The sequence below is a fragment of the Oncorhynchus clarkii genome, unplaced genomic scaffold, assembly GCF_045791955.1.
Source record: "Oncorhynchus clarkii lewisi isolate Uvic-CL-2024 unplaced genomic scaffold, UVic_Ocla_1.0 unplaced_contig_5159_pilon_pilon, whole genome shotgun sequence".
NCBI lineage: Eukaryota > Metazoa > Chordata > Actinopteri > Salmoniformes > Salmonidae > Oncorhynchus > Oncorhynchus clarkii.
In genome coordinates, this window is record NW_027259912.1 from 1 (window position 1) to 20,018 (window position 20,018).

At 42.6% G+C, this 20,018-nt stretch overlaps 1 protein-coding gene and 1 long non-coding RNA gene across 2 annotated transcripts; both read left to right on the plus strand.

Annotated features, from left to right (window-relative positions):
* Nucleotides 1-3,461: 3,461 nt before the first annotated feature.
* LOC139400995 (uncharacterized) lies at nt 3,462-4,585 on the plus strand. Its single transcript, XR_011632836.1, has 3 exons — nt 3,462-3,573; nt 4,001-4,062; nt 4,411-4,585. It is a non-coding gene; the product is annotated as an uncharacterized lncRNA (long non-coding RNA).
* Nucleotides 4,586-4,595: 10 nt separating this feature from the next.
* Nucleotides 4,596-17,085, plus strand: LOC139400994 (transmembrane protein 94-like; the record flags this gene model as incomplete). Its single annotated transcript, XM_071145518.1, has 3 exons — nt 4,596-4,721; nt 16,730-16,855; nt 16,958-17,085. Coding segments are annotated over exons 1-3 (278 nt in total), but the record flags the coding sequence as incomplete, so codon positions are not given.
* Nucleotides 17,086-20,018: the final 2,933 nt, after the last annotated feature.

Consider the following 20,018-nt stretch of genomic DNA (forward strand, 5'->3'; position numbering starts at 1 on the left):
ATGCCGCTCTGTACCATCACTCATTCATATATCTTTATGTACATATTCTTTATCCCTTTACACTTGTGTCTATAAGGTAGTAGTTTTGGAATTGTTAGTAGTGTAGGTGTCCTGGAGGGCAGGTAGTTTTCCCCCTGTGATGCGTTGTGCAGACCGCACCACCCTCTGGAGAGCCCTGCGGTTGTGGGTGTGCAGTTGCCGTTTGAGGGTTTTAGGTGACAAGCCAAATTTCTTCATCCTACTGAGGTTGAAGAGGTGCGGTTGCGCCTTCTTCACCACACTGTCTGCGTGGGTGGACCATTTCAGTTTGTCAGTGATATGGACGCGAGGAACTTAAAAAAAAAACTTTCCACCTTCTCCAATGGTGTCCCATCGAGGTGCTCCCTCTGCTGCTTCTTGAACAGTTTAATGTTAGGTGTTACTGAGGCGGCAGGTAGCCTAGTGGTTAGAGCGTTAGACTTGTAACCGAAAGGTTGCAAGATTTAATCCCCGAGCTGACAAGGTAAAAATCTGTCATTCTGCCCCTGAATAAGGCAATACACCCACTGTTTCTAGGCTGTCATTGAAAAAAAATTGTTCTTAACTGACTTGCCTAGTAAAATAAAACTGAGAATGCTTGCAGTCACAAAATATGGTTATTAAGTGTTGCAAAATATCAAAAACCTGCCTTCTTGAATCAACTACAGCCAAGGTAGGTTGAAAATCGTGTTCGTTTGTATTCTGAGTAAACTATCCCTTTAAAGAGGGTGTAGTGTGTGGTTGAAACAAGGACTCTTACCCTCAGATGGACAAAGAGGTTTGAAGTTGTTTTTGCTAAGCATCCAACTTGCTGTTTGCAACAGTTGCAAAAGGCTTTGAATTACTCTACAGTATTTTTTCAGGTATCATAAAAGGAATTGCCGCTTTCAACCTTTTCAGTGGCATGTTGAAAGAATCATACAGTAGTTGAGAATTACAACTTATTTATACTTATCGGTTCAGAATATAATTTGTTTGACTTGATTATGTACACCTGGGGCAATGGACATATAGGACAATGGAATGTTCAGATAGAAATGTATTGTGTAGGTCACATATGACTGTCAGATAGATTGAAATAGTATAGGAGATGGCGTGTGCTCTATCCCTTTCATTTCTACCTTCAACATGCAGTTCCAGATACATTCCTGACATTAGTTTAAAGCAGCCAATCCAATAGCTTCAGGAAAGAAGTCCCTTCCTGAGATCTGTAATCAAACATTTAAAAAAAGTAGTTACTTTCTGAGATCTGAATTGAAATAGTTTTTAAAAAGTAGTACTTTTTGGGATATGTATTCAAATATTTGTAGTCACCTCCAAAGTAACTATTCGTTCCGAGAGAAAATAGGTACTTTCCACAAAGCCTAGTTAAAAAACTATAGTTATCCCAGGTCTTCTATCCATACAAAGAATCGATTATCTCTTCCTCTGAGCGAGTGAGCCCAGCTTTAGAGACAACAAATGAAACGATGACAGTCCAGCCATTGTGGTTTCATCTCGCTGTGATAGTCTCAGCTGGATTTTGAGCTCTCAACATGGAAAAAAATGCTACAGAATTGAAAGAAGACGACTTTTCCATGGTCACAGACGGACAAAATCACTTTGTGCTTTATGCTGCTGTTGTAATCAGTCGGCACACATTTGAATGGTATCTGCGACGCTCATTGGACGTTTTAGGAGAAAATCTCAGCATTTATAATTATTTTTTACCAGAAAGGTGAATTCCAGACCTTTCTTAAACAATGCAACAATACCAGTTATTGTTTATGGCCATGTCATGAAAAATAAATACATTTGGGTATGTCTATTTAGGTGGAAATTAAAATGTTGCCCTACCATTGGTGGAAGCGCTTTTGGCAGCCATTACAGCTGTGAATCATTGTGAATAAGCAAAGTTTCACCAGCCATATCAGGAATATGCAAAATTATGCATTTTGCATCATCATGATGTGGCCGGTCTGTGACAGCATGGGAAGCGCCATTGAGGTTCTCTACGTTTTAAAGTAGTACAATATATTCTTCTTCTTTGGCTGATTGTGCCCAACTCGTAGCAATCCCCACCCAGTTGAACACTTTAAAATGGTGGAAGCCCTCAATGGCAATGTCCATGCTAAAATGATGAGGCTTCTATCTCCATGACAACAGACACAACTCTGATATAAAGTTGTTGTTTTTTCAACGTGCATCCATTTTATATCAGTGGATTGGTAACAACCTAACCATGAAGAAACTTCTATTCAATCAACAACAACAAAAAATTGCCTCATGTAGAAAATTAACAAATCAATGTTGACCAAATTCGACATGCTTTGATGGACCACCCTACAAAATAATCCTTACTTCGTGGGCTCATTTTCATGGACCGCCTCTTCCTCCCTGGTAAAGCCAACTATGCAGTAACCTACTCACCTTTGAAAAAGATTACAGAGAGATTGAAAATCCAGAAAAGAGCCGTTAAATTCTACAACCACCTAAAAGGAAGCGATTCCCAAACCTTCCATAACAAAGCCATCACCTACAGAGAGATGAACCTGGAGAAGAGTCCCCTAAGCAAGCTGGTCCTGGGGCTCTGTTCACAAACACAAACACACCCCACAGAGCCCCAGGACAGCAACACAATTACACCCAATAAAAATAATGAGAAAACAAAAGATAATTACTTGACACATTGGAAAGAATTAACAAAAAAAACTGAGCAAACTAGAATGCTATTAGGCCCTAAACAGAGAGTACACAGTGGCAGAATACCTGACCACCCTGACTGACCCAAACTTAAGGCAAGCTTTGACTATGTACAGATACAGTGAGCATAGGCTTGCTATTGAGAAAGGCCCCCATACTGTAGAAGACAGGCTATGTGCACACTGCCCACAAAGAATTTGAAGACAAACCCAATTTTGATACTCTATAATAATCTACTGGGTGAAATACCACAGTGTGCCATCACAGCAACAAAATTTGTGACCTGTTGCCACAAGAAAAGGGCAACCAGTGAAGAACAAGCACCATTGTAAATACAACCCATGTTTATTTATTTCCCATTTTGTACTTTAACTATTTGCACATCGTTACAACACTGTATATGGACATAATATGACATTTGTAATGTCTTTATTCTTTTGGAACTTCTGTGAGTGTAATGTTTACTGTTAATTTTTATTGTTTATTTCACTTTTGTTAATTATCTATTTCACTTGCTTTGGCAATGTTAACATGTGTTTCCCATGCCAATAAAGCCCCTTGAATTGAAATTGAATTGAGGATAAGTAAAACTAAAACGGTCGATTCGTGTCTAGACCGTAAAAATAGGACTTCCACCAGCCGCCCCTCCTACACACGTCAATCAAAACCCTTATCAACAAACGAGAGAATATTCCACCTATGGCAAGCCCTCCAGGAATCCCAACCTATCACAACCGTACTTCACAGCTTCCAACAAGAAATGCCACTCCTTCACGAACATGGCGTTTCACTAGTGGACTGTACACGGGCTTTTCGAGATCAAATTGAGGTTTAAACGGTGTGACGAGAGACAGACCTCGTTGCAACCTGAACGTGAGTGTGACAGATATATTTGGCGCATTGACAGTGGTGCCATTCGCTCTGTAAATTGCTTAGCGCGCGATTGCCAGTTATCGCAGGCGTCTCTTGACATCGATAAGAAAACGAACCTTGACGTTGCAAATGGCAACGCTAGCTAGCTTAGCTCGCATTAGCTAGCTGGCGACGAATCGTAAACAGTGCTTTAGCTGGCAACGTTAACACGTGTTTTTGTCACACAGCATTGATTGTGCGAAGTTTTAGCTAGGTGCATTGCATTCTTGTTTTTCCATGGCAGAATCTGCAGACACTACCATTGACTCTCAGTTATCTAGATGGCATGTGAAACCATAAGCTCCGAATGCACACTAAAACCGGAAGTCACTATAAAAGCATCATGACATGTGGGCTGTCGTTCATCGCCTCTCTCTCTCTCCCATAGAAGACACTGTAAGTACAGGTCAAATCAGTGCAAGGAAATCCAAGGATAAGCATACGCAGAAAGTGAGTACATTTAATCTATTGTACATCTGTCAGCAACGAATAGTTCTGCTTCTGACGTAGGCTCTTGTTGTGAATGGGCTGGCTATATAAGTTCATGACGTCTTTCCGTAAGTGCACAGTAGTTTGCACCAGTTGCTTATTGGACCGCATTCTTACACCATGTATACATGTTAAGTAAATGGATCATACAAGTTGGGTTTGGTTCCTGTACCTGTTCAGCTGAAACTGTCAGAAAGACATCCGTCTCTGCCTCTTTCCCACGGACCTATAGCTAGGGTATGAAATCACTGCTATATACCAATACCGTAATCATTTATCTTTCCTTTTACTGATCTCTTCCCCACACAGATCTACCTAGCCATTCGTGACTACAGTAACTAGCCTCCTCAAAAACTACATCTCCCAGCGTACCCTGCAGTGAGTCCATGTGGGCGTGCGTGGTCATCCCCTCAGACTGGCAGAGCAGGCTGACATAGCGGGGCCAGTGGGTGACATTGTCCTCCAGCCGACGTTGGGGATCGAGGGGACAGCCAAAGTTGGGGATCGAGGGGACATTCGGAGGGTGAAGGCGCTGCCTATGCTCGTCTGGTGTGTGTATGAGACTCGGAGCATGGTGAGAGGCTGCGCTGGTTGCCATGGAGCTACAGGATAAGAAGCAGGTGAGTTTCCTAGCGCCCAGCGACGTCAGCTGGCTCCCTGAAGTGGGCTGTTTGTGAAACAGAGACTCCTTGGGACGTGTGTGTGTGTGTGTGTGTGTTTGCGCTGACTGATCCCCGCAGACCGCTCTTCCAAGTTTTTTTTTTTTAAGTTGGCCAATAAATGTAAGCTATTCATGACAGACATTGAAACCGTCTTTGGTCTGGTGTCTCAAAAGAGGAACTGGACTGTCAGCTCGTTATCATGAGCCTGTACTTTTAAAGCAGTGAGCTGAAGGTTGACAAGTGTCAGCAACCACACCATCCGCTCTCCTTCTCAGCCTCCTCCCTTTCTGTCACCCCACTCTGTTGTGGAGTATTTTTCTCTGCTCATACAGGAGTAATAAAGGCCTAGAATATATCAGTTCAAATAATATGAATTGAATTGTGATTTGTCAGGGGGTTCTGCAGCACCCTCGGTACCATGACTTCCTGCAACTATGAATATACATGGGTTCTAACTTTTTACTTTACAATTGTACAATTTATTCTCCCTGCGTATGAAAACCGAACACGATGATTCACACGGTGAACCTACTGTACATGATGAGCTGATGCCCACTAAGCTTTGAGGATTTTCCTACGATATTCACAACTTATTGAGCAATTATAGTCTGTAAAATTACTTTATCAAGCCAGCTGCAGATGAAACAAAGTAAATTCTCTCTTCCCTCTTTCCCTAGTTTTAGCTTGCGGCTATAACTGTCTAGCTGGCAAGATTTCGGATATTTACTAGCCAATACCAGTGACAAACGTGGGTATGTTATCAACATATGGTAATACACAAACAATCTAGCTCACTTATTTTGCCAGCTAGAAAAAAAGGCCACAAACGAATTCAGAAACGGAGGAAGCTAACGTTAGCTGATGCCTTTTCAACAAGAAGCAGAGGAAGCTAACGTTAGCTGATGCCTCTTCAACAAGAAGCAACTGTGACAACATGGAACCTAAGATTTATTTCCCATTGAACAAAATCCACAGTCTACTCCTCCAAAGAAAGCCTGTCTCCAGGACTTCTCCAAAATGACCCCCAGATCCACAATCAGATCCATGACCAAAGCATCGCATTTCAATTTAGCCCGCAGGCAAGCTCTACCGCCTGGCACCACAGACCCCATCCATCGAGCCATCCACACACACAGAGCCCAAGTGCAGACAATAGAGGTCGACCGATTAATCGGAATGGCTGACTTATAGTTTTTATCCAAGATTCTCTCTAATTCGTTACTGTGCGATCAACTAATTAATCACGTAACTAATTAACTAGGAAGTCAGGGCACCAAGGAAAAATATTCAGATTACAAAGTTATAATTTCCTAAAATAACTTTTCAGATATTTTATCTTCGAATTAATGAAGTATTTACTGTACCTCACGTTAGTCTCATTCCAAACGTCGTAAATTGTTGGTTATCTGCACGAAGCCAGTCTTCACTACGAGTCATCCATACATCAATTGTCTTAAACCATTTATTTATTACTAAGTAGGTAATTCACAGAAATGCATAAACAAACAAACAAACAAACATGGTAAATGTGGTTACATGAAATGATAGGAGAATGTGCCCTAGTGGGCTGAACCGGCATGGCGGCTTGTTTGACGAGGGGGAGTGGGGGTCGACTAAGAAGTCACTACAAAGTGATAGCTATAACAATTGAAATGCTAATCCTTACACATGAACGCTCACTCAGTCGGGAACTATTGCAATCAATATATATATTTACGCTCAGTGTGTCGTCTTGATCGCTGGTGAAAAGTTAATTTATTTTATAGAATTGTCCGTCTCTCTCTCTCGGTTGTGGTTAGAGGGGATTGTTCAGAGTGACATTCGTTATAGAATTAATGTTTCGGTGGTTGTCGTTCTTCGCGTTCAATGATGCCGAATTCCTAGCTGCAGACTAGTAATCAATATCAAAGACTTGTTCTTATTCTGTCGGTATCGATAGTCTAAGAGTTTAACCACGTGGTATGGTTAAAAAGATTCAGCGATGGCATACACCTTTAGCCATCTCGTAATTGAGGTAAGCTTGGTCTGGTGATAATTTCTCAAAGTTGGGTTTTATTCGGAATGGCAGGAAAAGGCTATCCCAGGATATCTGACCCTAACTGGGCTCAGGGGTGGTCCTCTGATTTAGTTCAAATCCAATTTCCTTTTTGAGTTTTCCTTCATTAAACAGTCCAAAATCATATTGTAAAATTGTGTAAACAGTGTCATACTCACTCATTCATCTTATACAACAATTAGATGTAAACCTTATATCTGGGGCTATTATATAAACAGCGTTATGGTAATGTGGCCACACCGTCTCCCATGAGCTTCCCAAGTTGTGACAAACTGACCAGTTCGTAGCTGGATTCTTCACCGATCTTTTACACTTTCTCCGGATCATGAAATTTGTTCGTTCCTCAAGTTCTGTGGGGTGGAAGGATTTCATTTGTCTCCATAAAAAACTACTCTCTATAACTGTGTGTCCATGAGGTCTTCTCAGGAATTTACGACCTCTGACAACAGCAGCCTAGTTGAAGGAGGCAGGGAGAGGGGAATGGGCTTGCTATACCCAAAAAGGCCACTAGTTAGCGCGCGCTAATAGTGTTTCAAATGTCACTCGTTCTGAGCCTTCTAGTAGTTGTTCCCCTTGCTCTGCATGGGTAACGCTGCTTCGATGTTGGCTGTTGTCATTGTGTTGCTGGTTCGAGCCCAGGGAGGAGCGAGGAGAGGGACGGAAGCTATACTGTTACACTGGCAATACTAAAGTGCCTATAAGAACATCCAATCGTCAAAGGTTAATGAAATACAAATGGTATAGAGGAAAATAGTCCTATAATTCCTATAATAACTACAACCTAAAACTTCTTACCTGGGAATATTGAAGACTCATGTTAAAAGGAACCACCAGCTTTCATATGTTCTCATGTTCTGAGCAAGGAACTGAAACGTTAGCTTTCTTACATAGCACATATTGCACTTTTACTTTCTTCTCCAGCGCTTTGTTTTTGCATTATTTAAACCAAATTGAACATGTTTGATTATTTACTTGAGGCTAAATAGATTTTATTGATGTATTATATTAAGTTAAAATAAGTGTTCATTCAGTATTGTTGTAATTGTCATTGCGCAGTGGTTAAGGGCGCTGTACTGCAGCGCCAGCTGTGCCATCAGAGTCCCTGGGTTCGCGCCCAGGCTCTGTCGTAACCGGCCACGACCGGGAGGTCCGTGGGGCGACGCACAATTGGCCTAGCATCGTCCGGGTTAGGGAGGGATTGGTCGGTAGGGATCTCCTTGTCTCATCGCGCACCAGCGACTCCTGTGGCGGGCCGGGCGCAGTGCGCACTAGCCAAGGTTGCCAGGTGCACGGTGTAGCCTACGACACATTGGTGCGGCTGGCTTCCGGGTTGGATGCGCGCTGTGTTAAGAAGCAGTACGGAGGACGCATGACATTCAGCCTTCGTCTCTCCCGAGCCCGTACGGGAGTTGTAGCAATGAGACAAGATAGTAGCTACTACAACAATTGGACACCACGAAATTGGGGAGAAAAAGGGGTAAAATTCAAATAAATAAATACATTTGTCATTATTACAAAAAAATAAAATTGTCAGATTAATCGGTATCGGCTTTTTTGGTCCTCCAATAATCGGTATCAGTGTTGAAAAATCATAATCGGTCAACCTCTAGCAGACAGCCAGCAGCTCCCATAACACAACTCCTGCGGCTAGCTCCAGAAATAAACTCTCCGCCCCTCTAAAGAAAACATGGCTCCTTCATGGCTCTGTCACCAGATCCATGATCGAATACATGGCCGAGGCGTCGTGTTTTGTTTTAGCCCGCAATCCACACAGACACACACAGTTTTGGCCCCAGCTACAGGGCTCTGTACAAAACATTGACCTCCATCGCGAACAAAACAACTATTTTCCCATAGGCTTGTACTGTCTAGTATGACAGCACCAGCAGTTGTCTACCAGCTGTTGGTAGCCATGTTCATTTGGTTACTTTAGTGTTATTTAGATGGAAGATGTGAGCTAAATGCGGTAGTTCTATAGCTAGCTAACGTTAGCATGGAGGTAGTAAGCTAGCTCATTCACTTACAGTACTTTCGGAAAATATTCAGACCCCTTGACTTTTTCCACATCTTGTTACGTTACAGCTTTATTTTAAAATGGTTTAAATGTAAAAAAAATCCCATATCAATCTACACATATTACCCCATAGTGACGAAGTGAAAATGTTTTTATACATTTTGCTCATTTATTACAAATAAAAAACAGATACCTTATTTACATAAGTATTCAGACCATTTGCTAGAAGACTCGAAATAGAGCTCAGGTGCATCCTGTTTCCATTGATCATCCTTGATGTTTCTACAACTTGATTTGGAGTTCACTTGTGCTTAATTAAATTGATTGGACATGATTTGGAAAGGCACACACCTGTTTATACCTACACCTGTCTATATAAGGTCCCACAGTTGGCAGTGCATGTCAGAGCAAACACCAGGCCATGATGTCAAAGGAATTGTCTGTAGAGCTCCAAGACAGGATTGTGTCGAGGCACAGATATTTTGGTATCCTTCCCCATGTTTTTGCCACATTGATGGTCCCCAAGAACGCAGTGGGCCTCCATTCTTAAATGGAAGAAATTTGGATCCACCCTTGACTCTTCCTACAGCTGGACGCCCAGCCAAACTGAGCAATCAAGGGAGAAGAGGATCTGAGCTTGAGAGGATCTGCAAAGAAGAATGGGAGAAACTCCCCAAATATAGGTGTGCCAAGCTTTGTTGTGTCATACCCAAGAAGATTCGAGGCTGTAATCGCCTTCAAAGGTGCTTCAACAAAGTACTGTGTGAAGGGTCTGAAATCTTATGTAAATGTGATATTTTTTATTTATTCATATTTTTTCAAAAACCTGTTTTTGCTTTGACATTATGGGGTATTTTGGGTAGATTAATGAGGGAAAAAAACAAATCCATTTTAGAATAAGTCTGTAATGTAACAAAATGTGGAGAAAGTCAAGGTCTGACTACTTTCCCAGTACCTGATGAAGCCCGGATCATAGCCTGTCTCTGCAGCTGGCTGCTTGTGATGCGTTGTAGGGACAGCATCCACTTTGAAAAGCAAAGTTTTGCTGAAGCATCTCCTTCCGTTGTTGATAACCATGGAAGTTCTCACAGATTAAATCTTGCCCCGCAGATTGACGAGTGGATGGCCAATTCGTCCGCCTCATTCTCACAAATGATTCCTACTTTTTTACAAAGTTTTCCATTTGCGTGACCAGAGTTATACTCACGTTTGCATAGCAAGTGCTGCTACTCCCTGCTACCACACAAAGGTTGGGTCCCTACCTCCCCCCCCCCCTTGTTTTAAGGGTCTGGGGGTTGTTATGTAGAAGGACTAAGCTCAGTTCAGGTGACTTTTTAAAAGGACTTCCTACTCCAAAATGAAGGAAAAATATATATTTACACCTCCCAGAAATTGTTAAATTATTTGTTAAATTATTTTCACATATAGCCTATGCATGGTCCATATTATCAGGTATACTATTAGCAATAAGCATTATTACCTGTTACCCAGCTAATGCAGCATAGTGGCTATAAATAAATAGTCTGAAGCATGGGGTTGCCTCTGCATTTACCCTGTTGGGCTAATCATTAGCTAGATCCCAAATGTGATATTTTAACTAGTTAGCATCCTATTGATGAATTTTTAAGTCCCCAAAAACTTGCATAAACACCGAATATAATCTAGGCCTGTCTTGTTAGGGTAACTTGGGGCCACTCCACCACCCGGGATCTGTACTTCTCACAGAAACCACTTCATGGTAGTTTTACTCTTGCTCAACTGAAAGTGTTTTGAGGGCGGGTGGCATTTTACCCCGAGCTACCCTACAATTTACCCATGTTACATTTAACTCCACTTTCCCCTATGCACTCACAGGGAATAGCAGTGGTAACTTGCTTAACCATGCCACTGCTAAAAAGTCTTGGTTTAAAATGTTGCAGTTTGCTCATATTTAGGAGTTAAAAGCAGGAATGGAAAGCTGGGGTCCTCTTTCTAACAAAGGCCATTCATTTCTGTTTTCCCTGCAATTGCGAGAATTGTTATGCGTTGACTTCTTGTCAGAATTTCATGTTTCCCTCCCTATAGCACTCGTAACTTGTTCCTCAAGGAATATTTATGTGGCATAAAACGCACAAGCCGACTAGGTAAACAGATCATTCTGACAACATCAAGAGTAGAATAGTTTTTCTTTTCATCACTTGTTTTGTTTGCAGAGGAGAAGTGGACTGTAATTTTGTCGTGGCGCTCCACCACACTAAACAACTGCTGCGGAAACACTACAAAGCACAACCCTCAATACAGTTTCTCTTCTCCTTTCCACCCAGGCACTCTTTCTTTCAGCTTTCATATGCCTCCACTCTTACACTCTCCTGTATCATCTAGCCAGACATTGCAGAGGCACATTCAGTCAGAGCTCGTCCAGCTGGCACTGGGCTGTGGCTGAGCTAGACCAAGATTCAGTGTAGGGCAGAGAGAGATGAGACCGGCTAGCCAGGCATTAGGATGCTGAAGCGGTGTCAACCAGGCTCTGACGTTCGGGTGTGTTTTGTGTGTGTCCATGTCTAGAGGATTTTCTGCTTCTTGACTCTGGAGAATTGTCCGTTTTATTTATAGCTGTGTGGGATGTGGAGCTTGAAAACAAAGCTGAGCTGAAATTAGGTGTCTGTAGAGTGTGGGAAAAGATTCCCACTGACATTAGGTATGACTGTTCCTCTGCAGCTGGCTTCCATTGTAACCCTAACCCACTGACATTAGGTATGACTGTTCCTCTGCAGCTGGCTTCCATTGTAACCCTAACCCACTGACATTAGGTATGACTGTTCCTCTGCAGCTGGCTTCCATTGTAACCCTAACCCACTGACATTAGGTATGACTGTTCCTCTGCAGCTGGCTTACATTGTAACCCTAACCCACTGACATTAGGTATGACTGTTCCTCTACAGCACATATGTCAGAGTCAAGGCCCGCGGGCCACATCCGGCCCGCAAGAAGGTTTTTTACGGCCCCTGGGATGATCTTGATTTATTATTAGAACCGGCCCGCAGCAAGCCGGCAGCCCGCAGATCTTTTACACGCACCAATACTACATTTCCCACAATGCAAAGGTGACGCACCGAGCAGTAGGCTGCTTCATTTCAATATTTATTGGCACAGCAGTCGTCAGCATCACAGTAAAATTAACTTTCAGATACCCATCAAAAATGGCAAAACGGAAGGTGGATACTGAGAACCGGGGGTTTCAAACAAGGTGGGAGTCGGAGTATATGTTCACGAAGGTAGCTGGAAAACCTGTGTGTCTTCTGTGTGGAGAAAGTGTGGCGGTACTGAAAGAGTATAATCTGAGACGACATTATGAAACGAAACACGCGGACAAAAACAAGAATATGGACATGGAACAAAGGCTACAAAAGGCAGAGGAATTAAAACGAGGCCTCAAATCTCGACAGGCTCTGTTCAAAAAAGCCAAATCACAAGGCCAGGCTGCTGTCAAGGCCAGTTTTATTTTGGCAGAAGAGATCGCTAAATCAGCCCGGCCATTTACGGAGGGGGATTTCATCAAAAACTGCATGATTAAAGTTTGTGACGAAGTTTGCCCAGAAAAAAGGCAACTCTTTTTAAATGTGAGTCTGAGCAGAAACACCATTGCCGAGAGAGTAGACCAGTTGTCCATCAATCTAAAAGAGCAGCTTGTGAAAAAGGGAAAAGATTTTATTGCATATTCCTTGGCTGTGGATGAGAGCACCGACATTTCTGACATTGCCCAGTTGTCAATTTTCATCCGCGGAGTGGACTCCAACCTAAGCGTGACAGAGGAGTTTTTGGCTTTACGTCCTATGCATGGCACAACTACGGGGCATGATTTGTATGAAGAGGTGTCAAGATGTGTAAATGAGATGGAGCTGCCTTGGGAAAAACTTGTGGGTTTGACAACCGACGGAGCACCTGCGATGTGTGGACACAGGAGCGGACTGGTGGCGAAGATACGGGAAAAGATGCAAGAGGAAAACGCGACAGGTGAGCTGACAGCTTATCATTGTATCATACACCAGGAAGCGTTGTGCAGTAAAGCCTTGAAAATGGAGCATGTAATGAGCATCATCACGCGCACAGTTAACTTTATCAGAGCCAAAGGTTTGAATCACCGCCAGTTCAAGGCATTTCTGACGGAGTTAGAAACGGAGCATGGTGATTTGCCTTATCACACAGAGGTGCGATGGCTAAGCCAGGGAAAGGTGCTTCAAAGATGTTTCGAGCTTCGTGAGGAGATTTGTCTGTTCTTGGACAGCAAAGGGAAAGACACAACACAACTCCGAGACGAAATGTTTCTGTGTGAAATGGCTTTTCTGTGTGACATTACGAGTCATCTGAATGCAATAAACTTGCAGCTGCAGGGTCGGGATCGTGTCATCTCTGATATGTACAGTACAGTGAAGGCATTTAAAACCAAACTGACTCTGTGGGAGACGCAGATGCGGAAAGAAAATTTGAGCCACTTTCCCAGCTGCCAGACCATGAAAGAGAAGCTCTCTACCAGTGCGTTCCCGAGCACACAGTTGGCTGATAAAATAGGTATGCTTGCCGCTGACTTTCGACGCCGATTTGCTGACTTTGAAGCACAAAAAAGCAGGTTGGAACTGCTCGGTAACCCATTTGCTGTTGACGTGGAAAGCTCACCACCAAACCTCCAAATGGAGTTGATTGACCTCCAATGCAATGATGCACTGAGGGCAAAATATGCGGCAGTGGGTGCTGCGGAGTTCGCCCGTTTCCTCCCCGGCACAATGCCCCAGCTGCGCATCCAGGCTGCTCAAACGTTGTCTATGTTTGGCAGCACATACCTGTGTGAACAACTGTTTTCTTTGATGAACCTGAACAAAACATCACACAGAAGTCGACTTACTGCTGAACACCTCCACTCAATTCTGAGGATTTCTTCAGCTCAGAGCCTTACCCCGAACATTGATGAACTTGTGGAAAAGATGGGACACCACCAAGTATCACCCTCAACCTCAAACAAGTGAACATTACTGTGCAATCACATATTTAGAGTTTTTACTCAGTTCAAGTTTAAAAGTTAAAATTTAATATTTGTTTTCACTGCATGTTACTTCTCCTTAAACAAAGTGTTGTTTTTGATTAATAGATTTTTGCACTTTATTTTTTTGTATTTCAATCCAATTATATTTTAAAAATATTTCAGTTGAGTGGATGATAGAAAATTGCTATTATTGTTTTTTCTTTGAAGTAAATTTAGCCCACTTTTGCTAAAATAGAAAATATAGTCTACTGATGGTGCCTTGAATACCGGTTTCTTTCATTTAATGTTCATGTTATGGGGATATTTATATAAAGGAAATTTGTCTTTTGTGTCTGTTGAAAATTAAAGATTACTGACAGAGCCATAAGAAAATATTGCTTTATTTATCTGATCATATTGTAATATATTTGTTAGGTTTTCAGTAGGTTCAATTAGGTTCACTAGACTATATGCGTCATTTAAAAATTTTTCAATGAACATTCGAACAGTCCGGCCCTCGTCTTGTAGCTGATTTTTTTATTTGGCCCTCCGTCCATTTGACTTTGACACCCCTGCTCTACAGCTAGCTTCACTTCTGTTGCGCATAACTATTCTGAAAATATATATATAAACGCAACAATTTCAAAGATGTTACTGAGTTACAGTTCATCTAAGGAAATCAGTCAATTTAAATGCCTTCATTAGGCCCCAATTTATGGATTTCACATGACTGGTCAAACAGGTATGCATCCATCTCTTGGTCACAGATACCTTAAAAACAAGGAAAACCTGTCCATATCTGGTATGACCACCACTTTGCCTCATGCAGTGCGACACACTGCATAGGAGATGTTGATTGTGGCCTGTGGAATGTTGTCCCACTCCTCTTCAATGGCTGTGCGAAGTTGCTGGGTATTTGGAACATGCTGTTGTACCCATCGATCCAGAGCATCCCAAACATGCTCAGTGGGTGACATGTCTAAGTATGCATGCCATGGAAGAACTGGGACATTTTCATATTTCAGGAATTGTGTACAGATCCTTGAGACATTGAGGTGATGGCGGTGGATGAATGGCACGACAATGGGCCTCAGGATCTCGTCACAGTATCTCTGTGCATTCAAATTGCCATCGATAAAAATGCACTTGTGTTTGTTGTCTGTAGCTTATGCCTTCCCATTCCATAACCCCACTGCCACCATGGGGCACTCTGTTCACAACGTTGACATCAGAAAACTGCTCGCCCACACAACGCTGTACACGTGGTCTGCGGTTGTGAGGCCGTTTGGACATACTGCCAAATTCTCTAAAAGGACGTTTGAGGATTATGGTAGAGAAATGATCTTGCAACAGCTCTGGTGGGCATTCCTGCAGTCAGCATGCAAATTGCATGCTCCCTAAACTTGAGACATCTGTGGCGTTGTGTGATAAAACTGCACCTTTTAGAGTGACCTTTTGTCCCCAGCACAAGGTGCACCTGTGCAATTATCATTCTGTTTAATCAACTTCTTGATATGCCGCACTTGTCAGGTGGATGGATTTTTCTTGGCAAAGGAGAAATGCTCATTAACAGGGATGCAAACACATTTTTGCACAAAATTTGAGAGAAATAAGCTTTTTGTGCATATGGAGAATTTCTGGTATCTTTTATTTCAGCTCATGAACATGGGACCAACATTTGTTTTTATATTTTTGTTCAGTGTAGAGGAATGATTAAATTTATAGCATAACAATCTCTGCTAGAGGTCGACCGATTATGATTTTTCAACGCCGATACCGATTATTGGAGGACCAAAAAAGCCGATACCGATTATCATATCAAATCATAGACTTAATTATAATATAATAACACACAGAAATACGAGCCTTAGGTCATTAACATGGTCAAATCCGGAAACGATAATTTCGAAATCAAAAAGTTTTCTTTCAGTGAAATACGGAACCGTTTGTTATCGAACGGGTGTCAACCCGAAATATTGCTGTTAAGTTATGTCATAATAATGTAAAATTCTGGCAAATTAATCACGGTCGTTGTTAGGCAGAAATGGTCTTCACACAGTTCGCAATGAGCCAGGCGGCCCAAACTGCTGCATATACCCTGACTCTGTTGCACAGAACACAAGAGAAGTGACACAATTTCCCTAGTTAATATTGCCTGCTCACAGGAATTTATTTTAACTAAATATGCAGGTTTAAAAAATAATACTTGTGTATTGATTTTAAGAAAGGCATGGATGTTTATGGTTAGGTACATTGGTGCAACGATTGTGCTTTTTTTTGCAAATGCGCTTTTGTTAAATCATTAACCGTTTGGCGAAGTTGAAGTAGGCTGTGATTCGACTCTAAATTAACAGGCACCGCATTGATTATATGGAACGCAGGACAAGCTAGTTAACTACACACGGTTGATATTACTAGTTTAACTAGTGATTATGTTAATATAAGTTTAATGCTAGCTAGCAACTGACCTTTGCTCCTTGCAGCCACAAGGCCCTTTTGATGCTGCACTCGCGTAACAGGTGGTCAGCCTGCCACGCAGTCTCCTCGTGGAGTGCAATGTAATCGGCGTCCAAAAATGCCAATTACCGATTGTTATGAAAATTTGAAATCGGCCGACCTCTAGTCTCTGCTCTTTTAAAACCATATCCTATTGGCTTCAGTTAGTTTAGAGTGCCGATAATTATACTGTACAGTTTATCTGTGCATAGGACCAAGGCAAAGCAGCTAGCAAGGTACTGCTCTGTTTCAGCGGTCATGGGCAGCCAAGCTATGTGGACATGGTGCTTTTTGTACCATAAATGTCCATGGATTTGTGACCTTTGAACTATTTGAATCGTTCTTGACTGTAATGTGATTTGTGCATTCTAACTATATATTTTGTGTGTGTGTGTATGTTTCAGGAGGAGGGGGGAGCGGGGACCCTGGGCTTGTCCACTGGTCAGGCTCTGGGAACACTGAGGGACCAGCTCACCACCCTGCTTGACCAGCACCAGACCACAGGCCGTGGCAAACAACCCACTGCACAGGTAGATACCACCGCACACACTCACATACACACACACACACGGACACACACACACTTTGTTGTAGAGCGTAATGAGCTGTTTTGTTTGTTGATGTTATTTTAGGAGCAGTGGGTGAAAAGCTTCCTTCACCATGGCAACCGCCACTCCTGTCTCCATTGGCCGGGAGCCGCCCTCACACTGCTGGTGGTGGTGGGACTTCTCTGTTGTTATGGCGACCAGCCGCACGGCAGGTGTGTTTGACTGTGTAGCTGGGACAACTGACAGAACATTATCGACACAGACCATACCGATATCGTTTGCTGATATCGTTCATTACAATAAGTAACCTATACTAGAGAAATGTGAAATAAGTTTGATATGACATAAGTTTGCTAATATGGGTGATCGTTAATGGGACAATTGATGACTATAACCATCAAACTAGAAGTATTAGTTTAAAGGATCATTTGAATAAACGGTGGTACACATTAATGTTCTATTTATTGTTATGGTATCAATTCAGGCAATTTGACCAACTTTTTTTGATTGTGGGTGTTATTTATACTGGGCCTCTGTACATTGTGGGTATTGTTTAGACTGGGACTTGTGTGGGTATTGTTTAGACTGGGACTTGTGTGGGTATTGTTTAGACTGGGACTTGTGTGGGTATTGTTTAGACTGGGACTTGTGTGGGTATTGTTTAGACTGGGACTTGTGTGGTTATTGTTTAGGCTGGGACTTGTGTGGTTATTGTTTAGACTGGGACTTGTGTGGGTATTGTTTAGACTGGGACTTGTGTGGGTATTGTTTAGACTGGGACTTGTGTGGGTATTGTTTAGACTGGGACTTGTGTGGTTATTGTTTAGACTGGGACTTGTGTGGGTATTGTTTAGACTGGGACTTGTGTGGGTATTGTTTAGACTGGGACTTGTGTGGGTATTGTTTAGACTGGGACTTGTGTGGGTATTGTTTAGACTGGGACTTGTGTGGGTATTGTTTAGACTGGGACTTGTGTGGTTATTGTTTAGGCTGGGACTTGTGTGGTTATTGTTTAGACTGGGACTTGTGTGGGTATTGTTTAGACTGGGACTTGTGTGGGTATTGTTTAGACTGGGACTTGTGTGGGTATTGTTTAGACTGGGACTTGTGTGGTTATTGTTTAGACTGGGACTTGTGTGGGTATTGTTTAGACTGGGACTTGTGTGGTTATTGTTTAGGCTGGGACTTGTGTGGGTATTGTTTAGGCTGGGACTTGTGTGGGTATTGTTTAGACTGGGACTTGTGTGGTTATTGTTTAGACCGGGACTTGTGTGGGTATTGTTTAGACCGGAACGTGTGGGCGTTGTTTAGACTGGGACTTGTCTGGGTATTGTTTAGACTGGGACTTGTGTGGTTATTGTTTAGACTGGGACTTGTGTGGTTATTGTTTAGACTGGGACTTGTGTGGGTATTGTTTAGGCTGGGACTTGTGTGGGTATTGTTTAGGCTGGGACTTGTGTGGGTATTGTTTAGACTGGGACTTGTGTGGGTATTGTTTAGGCTGGGACTTGTGTGGTTATTGTTTAGACTGGGACTTGTGTGGTTATTGTTTAGACTGGGACTTGTGTGGTTATTGTTTAGACTGGGACTTGTGTGGTTATTGTTTAGACTGGGACTTGTGTGAGTATTGTTTAGACTGGGACTTGTGTGGGTATTGTTTAGACTGGGACTTGTGTGGTTATTGTTTAGACTGGGACTTGTGTGGGTATTGTTTAGACTGGGACTTGTGTGGTTATTGTTTAGACTGGGACTTGTGTGGTTATTGTTTAGGCTGGGACTTGTGTGGGTATTGTTTAGACTGGGACTTGTGTGGGTATTGTTTAGGCTGGGACTTGTGTGGGTATTGTTTAGGCTGGGACTTGTGTGGGTATTGTTTAGGCTGGGACTTGTGTGGGTATTGTTTAGACTGGGACTTGTGTGGGTATTGTTTAGACTGGGACTTGTGTGGGTATTGTTTAGGCTGGGACTTGTGTGGGTATTGTTTAGACTGGGACTTGTGTGGTTATTGTTTAGGCTGGGACTTGTGTGGGTATTGTTTAGGCTGGGACTTGTGTGGGTATTGTTTAGGCTGGGACTTGTGTGGGTATTGTTTAGGCTGGGACTTGTGTGGGTATTGTTTAGGCTGGGACTTGTGTGGGTATTGTTTAGGCTGGGACTTGTGTGGGTATTGTTTAGACTGGGACTTGTGTGGGTATTGTTTAGACTGGGACTTGTGTGGGTATTGTTTAGGCTGGGACTTGTGTGGTTATTGTTTAGGCTGGGACTTGTGTGGTTATTGTTTAGGCTGGGACTTGTGTGGGTATTGTTTAGGCTGGGACTTGTGTGGGTATTGTTTAGGCTGGGACTTGTGTGGGTATTGTTTAGGCTGGGACTTGTGTGGGTATTGTTTAGACTGGGACTTGTGTGGGTATTGTTTAGACTGGGACTTGTGTGGGTATTGTTTAGGCTGGGACTTGTGTGGGTATTGTTTAGACTGGGACTTGTGTGGGTATTGTTTAGGCTGGGACTTGTGTGGGTATTGTTTAGACTGGGACTTGTGTGGGTATTGTTTAGACTGGGACTTGTGTGGTTATTGTTTAGGCTGGGGCTTGTGTGGTTATTGTTTAGGCTGGGACTTGAGTGGGTATTGTTTAGACTGGGACTTGTGTGGTTATTGTTTAGGCTGGGACTTGTGTGGGTATTGTTTAGGCTGGGACTTGTGTGGGTATTGTTTAGACTGGACTTGTGTGGGTATTGTTTAGACTGGGACTTGTGTGTTTAGACTGGGACTTGGGCTGGGACTTGTGTTACTTGTGTTACTGGGACTTGTGTGGGTATTGTTTAGACTGGGACTTGTGTGGGTATTGTTTAGACTGGGACTTGTGTGGGTATTGTTTAGACTGGGACTTGTGTGGGTATTGTTTAGACTGGGACTTGTGTGGGTATTGTTTAGACTGGGACTTGTGTGGGTATTGTTTAGACTGGGACTTGTGTGGGTATTGTTTAGACTGGGACTTGTGTGGGTATTGTTTAGACTGGGACTTGTGTGGGGTTATTGTTTACTTGGCTGGGACTTGTGTGGGTATTGTTTAGACTGGGACTTGTGTGGTTATTGTTTAGACTGGGACTTGTGTGGGTATTGTTTAGGCTGGGACTTGTGTGGGTA